Source organism: Phaethon lepturus, unplaced genomic scaffold (genome assembly GCF_000687285.1).
Source record: "Phaethon lepturus isolate BGI_N335 unplaced genomic scaffold, ASM68728v1 scaffold22547, whole genome shotgun sequence".
Taxonomy (NCBI): domain Eukaryota; kingdom Metazoa; phylum Chordata; class Aves; order Phaethontiformes; family Phaethontidae; genus Phaethon; species Phaethon lepturus.
In genome coordinates, this window is record NW_010551537.1 from 58,905 (window position 1) to 72,955 (window position 14,051).

Genomic DNA, 14,051 nt, shown 5'->3' on the forward strand with positions numbered 1-14,051 from the left:
CTTCCGATTCTCTCCTCCATCCCACTAGGGAGGGAGTGAGCCAGCAGCTGTGTGGTTGCTTAGTTGCCAGCTGGGGTTAAACCGTGACAGGAGTTCACCCTTCTGGAGCAGCATGAGCAGAACCGTGGATTCCCAGGGAACTGAATTTTATTGTTGGACTGGAAGTGATACTATTTTTATTCAAAACTAGCTTTAAAAATGAAAATAACCATTTTTCTGTTACTTTGAATTTTATTTTTCAGCCTGTCACTGAATTTCTTTTAGTAAACTGAATCCATTGTAGTAAGTATTGATTCAGCAATGAGACATTTAGCCTCTCTAGTGAAACCTCCCTGTCAGTCATGCACCAGTGCTTTATTAGTGCTTAGTTTACATAGCTCACAATTTAAAAGAAAACAACATTCAGACGTTTTTAAGAGCTTACCTTCTAAGAAGCAGATCCGGGATTCAGGGACCTTCTTCATCAACCGACCCATGAAGAACTCACTGCCAAAATCCTCAACACGAACGAAAGCTCCATATTTTTGCAATCCCACTTCATAAGGGGTGAACTCCACCCATTCTGTGAAGAGGAATGCAAAGAAGAGAACAATGTTTTACTTACAGCCCCTTAGCTGTAGATAAAAATGATGTTGTTGTTATGGGAACGAAAGGAGTTAAAAGTTAAAATAATTTCTGCAGTTAATTCTAATATTTCAGACCAATAGCATTGAGTTATAAGCATGGTACAAATGAAAAATCAGGGACATGAAAATTAGAGTTTGTTGCATAGACAGTCAAACTTTTACCTGACCACAAGGACATTACACGAGTACACATCAGCTGAGGCTCTGGTCTTTAAACGAGAGGGCTTGTTTTACACTATCTAAAAAGACTGTCCCAGGATTTACCAGCTTAAATATAAAGACAAATGACTCTCAGAATTCTCATAATTACCTTTGAAATCCAGAGTGCTATAGTTGTTCTTGACATTGACTGCAGTATAGATAGGCAAGGGGTTCTGACCACGATCAATGGCCCGTTGCTGATCAGAGAGTCTATGGTTGTCTTTCTGTGATTCCAGAAACATGGTTACACTGAGGGGAAAGTTAGCACAGGAACATTTTCTCTGCATCTAAGCTTGTAGGGCAGAAAAATTTCTGCCTCTAATGTATAATGCATGTTGGGCGTAAATTCTGAAATGTTCCATCTTTTTCAAGATTCCTGTAAGCGTCCTGTTCCTGAAGTATCTGCAGGCATCTAATTTGATGCCAGATTATCTGATGACCCATTAGGATGAAAATGGAAGGAAATGATGGAGAGCAGAAAACAATACTTTTGGTATAAACCAGCTTAACGCATTATGCTACGGGTTTATGTAAGACCTGTCACGTATTTCAAAAGCCTGTAGGTCCATTTGTTAATACGTCTCATGGGCATTAAGATGATGTCTGTAATTTTGCTATTTCTAAATAAAATACTTGCAGAATATGCCCCAAAAAATCTTAAAACAGAATATTTTTCAAAATATTAGTATTTTGAATATTTACCTATTATTACCTATTATTATAATATTTTTTCAAAATATTGATCTTGGAGTTTTCTCAGAAAAACATATCCAAAATCTCATAAGAAAGAATGCTGATTTTCACCATGGTTGGATATCTAAAAGACTGCCACCAAATGTTTTGGAAATGGCTGTGCATTTGCATACACACAGTCTTGTAACAAACTACTTCTCTCAGAAAAAACAGGGAAATATCTTCTACAGAAATTAATTTTCAGAAAATTGTAAGCCACTGTAAATGCTGCTTTATGACATACTGTACCCCGTCATGCAACAAAGATTCCAGGACAAGCCCCCAGAGATCTATAAAAGATGTTTTGCGGCCCTCTCTTTTCCGTTGACACAGCTGCTTTTTGTAATACTTCAAATACTCCAAGGAAAGGGAATTTATTTTGCATTTTGTCATATGTTTTCGAGCCTCACTGATTTGCTTGTTGAGATCCTTTTGTGACCACTCAGCATCTCTGTACAAGTTTGACATTGTCCTAGGAGAAGGAAATATATATTGAAGAGGGAAAAAACACACCAAGGTTTGAAGTAGGCAATGGCTACATTTTATGTTTCTATTTTAAGTTCTTGATTCAAAATTAAGTAAAGGTTTCCTGCCTTCAGTTCCCTAAGAAACTATCATGTTCCCTTTGTAGTCACAGTCATTATCCCTGTCAAAATGACGGGCAATTTTCCATAAGCTGTTCTTAGAAAAACACTTCTTTTAATGCTGATGAAAGTTATATGACTTTCCCCTATGAAAAGACTTTAATTTGTTGATTCTGGAAAAGGATCAAAAAATAGGCCTGATGAGAAGATATTATAGGTAGACTACTGCACGTCAGCCCCAGCCTACTTCAGTGCATCGGTGTTACCAGGAAGACTCCAGCCAAGAGCTGCCCGGTCCTACTTACCAGGTAGTACCAGACAAGCCAGTCAGGTATGTGGCACAGTCCAAGACGTTGAGTTTCTTGAGCCCTCGCAGACTGCCATACAGTGCCGTCAAAGATCTCATCCCTCCTCCTGTAGTCATGATGGCCACCACTGGGGTCTGTGCAACACAGGAACAGAAAAGGGCTGGTGTCAGACAGTGGACTGCAGCTGACTGTGGCTCCAGACACTGTGACAGCAGAGACCTCCCTACTACCCAAGGTCTGACATCACCACACGTGCCCAGACAGAGACTTTCCAAATGATTTCCACTGAAATGTAAGCTACCATTTATTGTATAAAGAACAGGAATAAAAGTAATGACGATTTTTGCTTAGATAAATGACATGTGTCTCCAATGTGTTCCACACAGATATTTGGTGAAAAACAAATGAAAATGCATTAATTCAAACCAAAAGAGACAGTAAGAGAGAAAAAATCAGTTGTAAAGGCAGGAATTAAAAAGAAATCTCACAGGTCGAAGAGAGGAGGAAGTATTATCAACAAGGATAACAATCGTAGGATAATGACTGTGGAAAAAGCTACTTATACATAAGGAATATCTAGCCCGATTGCAATGAACGTGTAGCAGGAGAAGGGTTAAACTGCAAAGGACACAAATGGCAGGGTGAGATTAGAGGTATGGGGCAGTATTGGAAATGTACATAAATTTAAAGATGAGGAAAGACCAGAAAAAAATTTAACTGGGAAGAAAAAGAGGTCATATTATGCTAAGCACTCATTAGGTGTTTTGAATGTTGGCCCTACAGACCTCATGGTCCAGCAGATCCTGTTCCAGCTGCAGGACCTTCTTCAGAGCAGGAGCAACATAATTCCGCCTTTTGCATAGAAAGTCTTGCTCCTGGACACAGAGTTCAAACCCTAAACGCACATCAAGGTGATCTGGGCTGGAGATGAGATCAGGAAAACAGAATATTCCTCTTTATTTTTGGTGGACAAACTCAGAGTTTCCAATAAAAGGAAATAAACCAGTTCCACACAGGAGGACCCTTTCCTACACTCCTAAGCAGGTATACAATGCTGCATGAAAGAATAATAGAAAAAGGGACTGCTAAATTTCTAAGCAGTTATCAGAAGAAAACCTAAGGAAAGACATTCCTGCAGATAATTTCTGAGACATCTGCTGCCTGGATTCTCTTGTACTTTAGCCTGCACTGAGGGCTATAGGGAAAGCTTCTCACATTTGTCTTGAAGTAGGCAGCAAACTTTACCTGCTTCATGATCAACAGTACCAGGTGATCAGCTGCGCTCTTGCCCAGTGTTAAAGAAAAGGTTAAAAACTGTGCTGAGGATGACACCAACTAGCATAACTGGCTAGTAGTATTATGTCTTCTATTTTATGCACCTTTTTCTTGATTCATGTCTCAATATGGATCATTGCCATGTATTGTTAATTTTACACATACAGTTTGCTTTCAGCTCATGTGAATTCCACATCACAGGTTACACAACCTACTGTCCTACTGTGAGAGCCTCCTTCCCAGTAAAGAGTCACGGGTGACACGAGTTCAGCTAAGGACAAGTTACCCTCCCCAGAGTGGCCAAGTCTCTTACCAGTCGTCTGCCTTCGCATATAAATCAAATCTTTTATCCTGGAAAGCAAGAATGCAAAGAGTGTAAGGTGACAACCTGCTTTAGCACTCTTCCCCTACAGCCCCAGGAGGAATTTTAGCTTGTGCCATCATAGCAATGCGGGTACAACTCAGGGGCTCTGAAAAATCCAGCAGCGTATGTGAATTGACTGCATTGGTTTATTGTCAGGGAAGTTGTTCAGTAATTCACCATGTTTTCTAGTGAATGCAACGTCTGAGGACAACTGCAAAGGAAAGTAATGAAAATGTATACCTTACCCATCTCTACACACATTACCTCTCTCAGGCAGCCAGCCAGGCTGTAGCCACACTACTATTCTACACAACAGCCTTTGCTCCTCCCTTTCTGTGGCTTATACCCCACAGCAGCTGTGGTGCTTTTATTCTACATGGATTTTTTTAAACCGTGAATCTAAAAGCGCTTTGCAAAGCATGGTCAGCATCAGCAAGAGGCTGGCTCTACCTCAGTTAGTTCAGGTGCCCCACTGGCGCGTGAGAAGGGGAAAACGAGAGCCTCAAAATTTAGCATGAAGTAAGGTCAGAATGGAGTAACAAGATCCCCTATATTCCCACACCCATGCAAACACAACAAGGCACAACGTGGCCTTATCACCTAAAGACCTACCACTGTCAGATTGTGGCATTTTTGTCTGCAGGCTTTCATCGTCAGAAAGTCCCTTGGTAATCATCAGGGGGATGCAGACTTCCACACTCAGGTTTCTCAACCTCTCCCACTCAAGAGCAGGCACTCACCTTTGCTAAGACCATGTTTTTTCCACTTGGAAGGGAATGAAGTTCCATGTTTGGAGAGGTTGTATCATACACATGGGAACGCTGAAAAAATACAAATATATCCACATTTATATTGTAAGGAATGTTACTCTCTTTCCACAATGCAAATTAATGTTGTTACTTATGGTGCATGTTACTTTACATGCCATTATTATGTTTTATAAAGTCAAGTTATAACATACAAAGAAGGGAGGTTGTTTCTTCCTTGGTAGCGTAACATCCAGCGTTGGCTGCTTGTACCTGGCATAGTGGAATTTAGCAGGAGAGGAGGAGCTGAAGACCAGATCAGGTCCCAGCATAATGTCTTGGGTGCCCTCGTAAGAGCCTTGCACTTTAAAGGAGAATTCTTTCTCTAAGGAAGCAACACAAAAGCAGACACAGAGTAGTTTTCTCATCAAAATTGGAAACAAAGGTTCTTACAGAGTTCTTCTATCACAAGGCTGTTCTCATGGTTTGGATTTGTTGTGGGGTTTTTTCATTCTTATATTAAGCCAATTGCCTTCATAATACTAGCACATCATGATTTTAAAATAGCTGATGGAGAAATAACCTCACTTGATAAAGATTTCTTCTTCTTTTTCTTCTTTTTCTCAACCACCTTGACTTCCAAGCAGCAGATTTTGCGAGACTGTAAGAGACACAAACAATAAAATAACTCATGGCAGGCAATTTTCCAGTCTAAGATTCTGTTTCCTAGTCTAAGCTCCTACTGATGATGATATGAATGTTATACAGGCAGTGCACTTTGTCCCAAGGAAAACATTTTCTCTCAACCGTGACCTTGATTTCAGATGCTGACTGGAACAGAAGGACTCTCTGAGAAACTGGATGCAGCCAGGGCAAGGCTGGGGGTGCAGTATGGATGAACAGGGCTTGCAGAAGGGAGAAGGTAAGGGCAAAGTGAAAAACAGCACTCCCAGGATCCCAACAGAGGTGCAGAGGACTGATTTAAACAAAAATAATGAGGAAACAAAGCTAATAAGCAAATGGCATGGTCAGAAAGTCCCTGTGTAACAAGTGCAGTTATGAATGCAGGAAATTATGTGTGCCTGGGACAGGACAAAGCCCATTGCTTTGGTGATATGGGAATTCAGGGGGAGAGATGTCCAAGGGAGAGTTCACTGCTGCACTGATGTCTTGGACGTAAACCACTTCCATGTGTTGGCTTTGCAACACCAGAGGGATGCTAGCGTGGGGAATCTCCCCGCTGTTCCAGCCGCAGCCTCTCCACAGGTGCCATGCACGAGGATGTGTTGTGAGGCAGATGATGAAGTGGGAAATCGCAGTGTTTCAGTGCTGGTTTGCTCAGTCAAAGGGTATGTTGGCCTGATGACTGTGAGTCAAGTGGAACAAGTGTGGCAAGAGGACAAGAAAGATGACAAAACATAACACTCACCACTAGTACTCCATTAGTAATGATGGTTTCAGGAGGGCCTGAACTAGGAAATAGAAAGAAAAATACATTTTTAATAACTCAGTATAATTACAGCATAATTCGTGAGCCATGCCCTTCTCCTCATTTTCGTCTTGCTTATTTTTAGCTGTGTATTGGATTTGAAAGAAAACTCCCACGAGACTCACAATACAAGTTTCCTCACTCTACTCTGTCAAGGCACAACCGTCATCCTACCAGCTCATCCAGTCCTGGAGCTCAGCAAAAAAACCCCCAGGTACTGTGGGTCCAAACCATGTAGTGATTTTACACTGAGCCCCAAGCTGAGGCTGCAGACGGTTTAACAGAATCCATTTTTTTTTTTAATTGCACTTTGTCAGAGGATGGGACAGAAAGGGCTCTAGATCAGAAATCCAGTACATTATTGCATGTTGTGCTTTGAAGGGAGGTGAACCCACCTGCTGATCTCAAAGACAAATGCGTAACGAAGCAGCAATCCCAGTATTCTGGTCTTAAATACTGTTCATTACACTAGGCAAAGAAAAGGTTTTAGGGTGTTCTCCCTGTCTGCCTGAAGTTCATGGGAGGTCACCCTGGTGTGCATCAAGTCATCACAAAACTCATACGACAGATTCCTCAGGAAACCGTGTTCATCAGCAGCATCATCTCCTTGATGCACTCTGGACAATTAGACTAGATTATTTCATGCCTCTGAATTCCTGTTTCTTTTTGCTGCAGATTATGTTGCATTTCATGTTTACTCACATATTGTCCAATGCAAATCCCACCTCTAGCTCCTCTTGTCTCTGGAAAATAAAGGAAGGAAAATGTTTTTGGCACTAGTCTACTGGCAGGTCTCATAATGCAAGTTCTTACTCTCACAATACAGGTACGCATGCACTATTTGTGACTGGCAGCGGATTTAAAATAGAGGCACCCACCACCTCACATCTGTGTGTCTTGAGCCTCAAGATTCTTTATTGATCGGAGGTTTCTGGATGGCTGTGATTGATAGCAGTTTTTAACAAAGAAAGTAGCTGGTTTGCCTGCTGCTGCTGGGACACAAGGGACAGACCCAGGCGGAGATGCTGCCTCATACCGAGTCTGCCAGCAAAGAGAAAGAGGGTCTGCCGAGGGGAGCAGCCGAAGCCTTCTGGTGTCAGGAGAGGAAACAGTGACATACAAAGCAGCTGTGGAAGAGGACAACCACTTTGCTTGGCAATGTGTTGAGGGCATTGGGACAGAGGTAAATCTGACATTAAGGCCTCCTCTGTCGGGTGGTGGAGAAGAATACAGTCCCTAGGAGGAAGAAAGCACGGGAGAAAGGAAAACAAAGGTGGGGACAGGAGGGACAGAACAGAGAAGTGAGATCATGCTGTAGGTTACTTAGTTGCTCAAATTACCTATTGCATTAAAGACAGCAAAAAGTTATTAATATAGGACCAAAAAGATTTATGAAGGCCTGAAGAGTATGACCTCTAACTACGGTAGCTGTGCAAACGCAGTGATGAAAGGCTTGGGTATGGCACCTGTAACCACCCAGAGAGTAATGAGCTGGGTTACTACTAGCCGAACGTTTCTATTTTACCAAGGGCTAGTGGGAGTCTATGCAGTGCTCCTGTGGTATTTTGCAGAGAAAGAAATGGTCAAATAGGGCATTTAGAGATATTGAACTGCAGAGTGGAGTTTGGGTGGGTGTACATAAGGCAATTAATCAACTGAATGGTGCATGACAGATGCACAAGACATTGGGAGGGAACTGGAAAAGGAGAGGGACGGACAGAACATACTGGGAGGTGGGATATGCAACTTTCAGAGTCTCCCTGGACATCCAAAATAGTAATATTTCTTGTTGCCAAGCTGAGTGGCATGACTTAGACACTTTATTTAAACACCCACGCCACAGTCCATAATTAGCAACTAGTCTGGTTTGACACTTGGTTCCTATCACTGAGTTATTACTTCCTAATTACTAGGTTAAGTAACAAGTTATGACAAAAAGCATCATGTACTGGTGTGGACACACTCCTCGATCTTCAATGGGGGCAGGCTCAGCAAAGGGACAATTTTGCAAAGACACCTGAAGTTTGTGAGCCTCTGTGGCCAACAACACCAAACCCTTCCCTGTGCTTAAAGATCCAGGTGTGAAGAGGCTTTCCCATGTCAGAGTGAAAAACAACTCCCTTTTATGTGGCTGGGCAGTCCATACACAAGAAGGAAAAAAAAGAAAGATTTTGCAAATGACATTTTAGACAGAAAAGCAGACAAACACCTTCTTGCCAACCTATTCTATTTCTTACTTCAGACCTCACCTGTGAATCACACTTGAAATGCATGAAGACTTGCTCGCCCAGGGAAAGTTTGGCTATATCAAAGTACACTGTGAAGAGGTGGTCATCTTGAGTAACCACGTCCTTATCATAGAGCGCCAGCTCCAGCACATTCTGGGAAGGGAAGGGAAAGACTTCAGAAATGTGTCAGGTTTCATTGAAAGAAGTAGATCCTGCGGACAACTGTTCTAGTCAGCTGTTGCGAGGAGTGGGAGGACGTAAAAAAGAAGAGCAGGAAGGGAAGGAGGTGGAGGGGAAATCAACTCCATGGATGCATCTGCCTACGAGGAGGAATGAGAGGAAATCACAGATATCTTAAAGGTCATATTCTACCCGTGGCTGAGAGAGATACTTGTCTTTCATGGCATAGAAAACCATCTTAAGGATATGTGTTATTCTCACATCTTCCTGCATCTTTCCCTGCCTCTTGAGAAAATTACATAGGTCCCCTTTGCAACAGGATAAAACCTGGCAGTTGCTCCCTAGGTCATGGTTAACAGTGAAGTCCCAGCTCAATACCTTGACCTGACTCTGGATCCTGAAGTAGAAGGTTTCATTCCAGACTGGATCTTTGCAATTCTTGATGGGTTTCGTCTGAAATTTATCGGTTGAAGCAGTTGGCAGCCACATGCTCACGTAGCAATCAGTCTGGCTTACTGTATGTTAAAAAACACAAACACATCTAAAATGAGGATTTGCTCTAGAAGAAAGAATGAATTGAACAACATGAAGCTTTGTTTTCAAAGAGAGAATCTATGATACATGATGATATATTTATCCGATATAAACATTACAATTTAGGTAATAAGAATGGAGAAAAAAGAAGAGGAACATGATTCTTCTCTGAATAAATGTGATTAGAGAGATAATAAATGCATTAAAAACAAAGGGTTTTCTCCTCCTTCTGTATGATCAAGCGATGAATTTAGCCCAGGATAAAATAATTCAGAACAACCACAGCACCCTATATTTGCAAGGGTTAAAGAAACAAAGTGATAGCTTCTATTTTAGCCAGACAGAACATAAAGGAACGCCCAAAATGAAGGAAAAAAATCTTCCTGACTTCTGCATAAGTAAAACTGTAATCTCCTGTTATATTTCATTTGCAGGCCATCAGAAGTGAACCTACAAAATGTTACAACACCTAGTGAGGCTTTATCTGTGAAAGTTGGTACACAGAGAATCAGGATGTGCCAGTTTGGATTACTTAGCCTTGAGAAAGCTTTGAGTACAATGGACTACTGGATCAAAACAATGGACTACTCCTTTTTCAGTATTTTCTCCATCATCCCAACCATACGTATATATATACATATTATATTATATTACATAAATATACTCCAGAGGAAAACACAGGAGATCTTTCCACATTTCTTGCTTTCAACAGACTGCAGAGCTGTCGCTGCTCCCGTTGGGGATGCAGAGAAATACGTGCAATAGGTACAGCTGTGGACTTACAGAGTTACCTCTGCACGCAGCAGGGCTGATGTGAAGAAGAGCAACACACTATGTTCATTTCTGGCACCAGCGTGACAGTGAGAGGACTTTCTCCATCCGTGGAAGAAATCTAAAAAGCACTTTTTCTTGGAGCAGGACTCGTTAGTACCCCATGAAGGTTAAGGGGACCGTACAGAGCACTACAGATACTTACAGACATCTGCCTGGTGGATATTTCTTGCTCTTATGACTCTTACAGTCAGTAAGTAACACGGAGATGATTCTGTCTGCAGGGAAAAAAATTAAGCACACTGAAGACAGGAATGAATGCTAAAGTTAGATAGCATATTTAGAAGATAGAAATGATCAAGAGAGAGAAATATCCAAATCATGAACAACTTAGTTGAATTTTTCTACGTGACTATGAAATGGCCAATACATTTATTTTCCTCCTAATATCTAAATCAAGTACTAGGCTGAAAGACTTCTTTTATAGCATGATATGTGGATTTGTATTATCACAGAGAATTTATTTGCTTTCTAACTAAGATCTAGCTGTACAAAATGGTAAGATTCAGACACCACTTGGGAAAAGATTTACTTGTTAAATTTCCAAGGTAGAAAATGAAACGCTGCCTAAGGCTTCTTGCAAGTGATAAAATTATCATTGTGGGAATCACCTCCCATCCAGTCATTACACATGTTCAGTCTCCTGGGCTATGGGACATGATTTTCTCACATTCCTGAGTACTCCCCAGAGTTAAATGCTGAACTCTGATCCCTGCGCTGCTTTTAATGTCAGGGGAAGAGATTGGTGCTTTGCATTTCCACCATGTCACTCACTGTTGCATGTGTTTTTCATTTACAGAGACATAACTTCCCCTCCTGAGCTGAGCTCACCCCTGACTTTTTCTTGTGAGAAGCTTTTCTCTAGTTTTGAACCGTGTCAACTCTTTGTGTCTGGAGTTTCTTTGCACTGTTTTGCATAAGAAGTGCAAATACAGTGTTTTAAGCCTGATTGATAAGAAACTCTTGTTTGTCCCCTTTGGCTTCCTTCTTTCATAATAACCTGTGCCTCCAACATTAAGGCCTCCTGCTTGACTTAGCCTCTCTGGTTCTGGTCTCATGTTGGAGCCCAAAAATGAGTCCCTGTCCCTTCTCCTTTTACCAAAAAAATAAATTAATAGATACCATTAACCTCTCTTTCCACATAAACTTTTATTTCTGCAGTCAGGGAAAGGGGGAAAAGAGGAAACGTTGGAATATAAATTTGGCACGAAAAGTTCTAAAATGCAGAAGGTGTTTAGCGCAACTACAGGGCCATGGACAGGTAGTGCCACCACCGGCTCACTCCACCTACACTGCACAATGACTATAAAAAGACCATTGCCAGTCCTGAAGTGGCATTAGCATCACACTGACCTCGTTAGTCCCACTGAGAAGGATGTGTGACACAGGTACTGCAGGAAAGGGGAGCAGGACATTTGCTCTAGTTGGCCTGTCTGAGCAAAACAATTTGGCATGTACCGTGTTAATAATATTCCGTGCTTACCGTCCGTAAGAAGTGAAGTGCATCAGTATGCAAAGGCTCGATGGAACACGTCGGTGTGATGTCTCTCATAATGTTTAAGTGTATTAATGCATGCAGCCAGGGTTAATGAATATATGTTATTGAGATTGGGGTTAGCAGTTAGCAAGTAGGCTAATGAAGAAACAGGTAAAATTAGCCTCCAGGAAACCAAAGCACCCCGTCCCAGGAAAAGGCACCAAGGACATTCGGGCTGTTCAGCTGCACCGCAGGTGAACGGGTGTGCAAATCAAGGACGTCAAACCACTGCTAGGAGTCCAAAGCGTAGCTGTGGGTAAAGACCACCGAAGGCGCTTGTACTCATGTCTAAAACCTAACTCCTAAGGCACAGAAATCAGGAGGTACAGGTGGAAAGTGCTCAGTAATTACGGAGCCAGCAGCCGGCGCTGCCAGCGGCTGCCTTTGGAGAAGGCACTTTGCTGGAAGGGCTCAACTCAGTTTCAGGGCTCGAGTCCCCCTAGAGCCACCTTTGTGGCTTGTGGTGATCCCAAAGCGCTAGGGCGGGAGGCCAGATTGAACAAAGTACTCAGGCACGTGGATGTGCCCCGTCATAACCAGGGAGCCTTGGCTTAGACATCACAGAGGTATAAATAACAAATGGCCAAAATCCTGTCAGCGGTGTGAGTTTTGCCTAAAAAATTTGAGAGGTTTGGCTTGTTCTTCTGAACCTGCCATGATCCCTGCAGTGTAGAGAGCGCGCTTTGGTGTGTATTTTCTCATATTTGGGATTTCCATTCAACTAATCAACAGAAAGGGTTTGCTATTCCTTAAACTGTAAGCGGAACACTTATTGCTCAGCAACTTAACTCAGCTTGAAACAGAACAAGAGGGAGTCCCTAGTTATTACTGAATGGCCTCAAACTAGAGAGAACAAAGTCAAAAAACCTTTTTCAGCATATCTGGTCCTCCAATTTCCTAGAGGAAAGAAATCATATAACATGTCTGAAGTCTCCTGGAAAACTATTAGTTTTTTGCAGAGGCCAGGAGAAGGATTAATCCAGGAAATAAGGTCTTGAAAATCCACTTCAAGTTTGTGCCATGCTCTTTGTGGGAGTAAGCGGCACAATTTCACAGCTCTTACTACCTAGACTGTCAGTAAATTTGCCCTTGTGCTTTAACAAGACATGTGTAGCAGAAAGCTTATTCAAACCCATCCTTTCAAGGGTATTAGTCTTGTTAAAACAAGGTTCATTTCCCATGCACCAAGGACAGAAAACAGCACTAGGGCTTTAACGTGAAGCAAGATTGCCTAAGTGAAGCGATCAAAACGATAAGCGGGACAGTGTTGCACAGAGGGAGCTGGATGGGTTATGGCAGCTAATTAGACTGTTTGGCAGATGCTGAGCCCTGTCTGTTCTCACCTAGGCTCCACCCAGCAGAAAAGTCTCTTTTACGGTTTCCTTTTGGAATTCTCCGTGGCAGTACCTTTGCGAGAGCCGTCCACCGTTCCCCATCAGGATTCAGCCGCATGACTCCTTCTCCTAGCCGAGCGGTTTGAGTGATCAGCTCCTGCAACAAAAAGAGCCAACATTACCCCTGGAAAAACCACCCTGTCTCCTAAAAGCGATCCTCACTGGGAACCGAGAACTGCAGAACAGCGGCGAAGGGGAGCCCGCGGCCAGTGCTGGCCACGGGGCCTCGGCAGCTACAGGTGTTTCCTGCTGTGCCCGGAGCCACTGCCGGTGCCGTGCTTGTCCCAGGAAGCCGGAGCAGAGGTGTAGCAGCCCGGTAAGGTCCACCCTTTGCCTGACACACGGGGAGGGAAGGCAGCTCCTGGCTCTGGCTGTTAAAGGAACAGCAAACCTGTCTCCCCTAAACACGCCCTGTCATTAATCTTTCACCTTGAAGCACATCTCCATGCTATTTAATATTTATTCTAAGGTTGCACGTATCACGCGTCTAAAATGAAGGGAACCCCTGCATTTACAAAATGCTCCTTTTGCAAACAAACTCTTACTCCCCAAGTAGTTTTCACCTCCTTCCTATGGGTTGCTATCATTTCTTTTAGTTTCAACAGTGAGTTTTTGAAGCACTGATTTTCTTCATCCTGCGCAGTCATTTACAGTTAATTTTAGGTCAAGAAAGTAGCACCGTCTTTGCACCATGTGCGGCATAACCAGCTGAGACCCCAGATGCCTCGCTTTGCTCTGCACCCTTCTCACCTGAGACAAATCGCCATCTTGCTCCATCGTGGCTGCTGTCACGCACACGGCCAGTGTTACATGTGGCAACGCAATTTCACATCTCCCAGCTTCCACGGTCACCAACAGTTTAAATGTCTCAGATGCAGGTGAGCAACTATTTTATAAACTGACTCAGAGCCCCACCTCTGCCTGATTTCTTAAACCCGGTTATTCCCCTCCCATTTTCTTATGCTAGGAAGCTGAATCCTGTGGTCAAATAAGTAGGAAAAAATACCTTTGCCTGTGCGGTA

General features: G+C 42.7%; 1 protein-coding gene across 1 annotated transcript in view; it reads right to left on the minus strand.

Moving 5' to 3' along the window:
- Positions 1 to 13,806, minus strand: part of LOC104623772 (cytosolic phospholipase A2 epsilon-like) — a 17,708-nt gene extending 3,902 nt beyond the window's left edge. Inside the window, exons 1-16 of the mRNA XM_010290956.1 lie at positions 13,780 to 13,806; positions 13,043 to 13,126; positions 10,244 to 10,325; positions 9,112 to 9,248; positions 8,575 to 8,706; positions 7,028 to 7,068; positions 6,266 to 6,308; positions 5,425 to 5,497; positions 5,052 to 5,221; positions 4,831 to 4,911; positions 4,040 to 4,077; positions 3,237 to 3,372; positions 2,449 to 2,585; positions 1,809 to 2,031; positions 937 to 1,051; positions 425 to 562 (exon numbers count right to left, since the gene is read on the minus strand). Coding sequence (XP_010289258.1) covers positions 425 to 562; positions 937 to 1,051; positions 1,809 to 2,031; positions 2,449 to 2,585; positions 3,237 to 3,372; positions 4,040 to 4,077; positions 4,831 to 4,911; positions 5,052 to 5,221; positions 5,425 to 5,497; positions 6,266 to 6,308; positions 7,028 to 7,068; positions 8,575 to 8,706; positions 9,112 to 9,248; positions 10,244 to 10,325; positions 13,043 to 13,126; positions 13,780 to 13,806 — 1,657 coding nt within the window. The remainder of the gene's footprint in view (positions 1 to 424; positions 563 to 936; positions 1,052 to 1,808; positions 2,032 to 2,448; positions 2,586 to 3,236; positions 3,373 to 4,039; positions 4,078 to 4,830; positions 4,912 to 5,051; positions 5,222 to 5,424; positions 5,498 to 6,265; positions 6,309 to 7,027; positions 7,069 to 8,574; positions 8,707 to 9,111; positions 9,249 to 10,243; positions 10,326 to 13,042; positions 13,127 to 13,779) is intronic.
- Between the last annotated feature and the right edge of the window lie 245 nt (positions 13,807 to 14,051).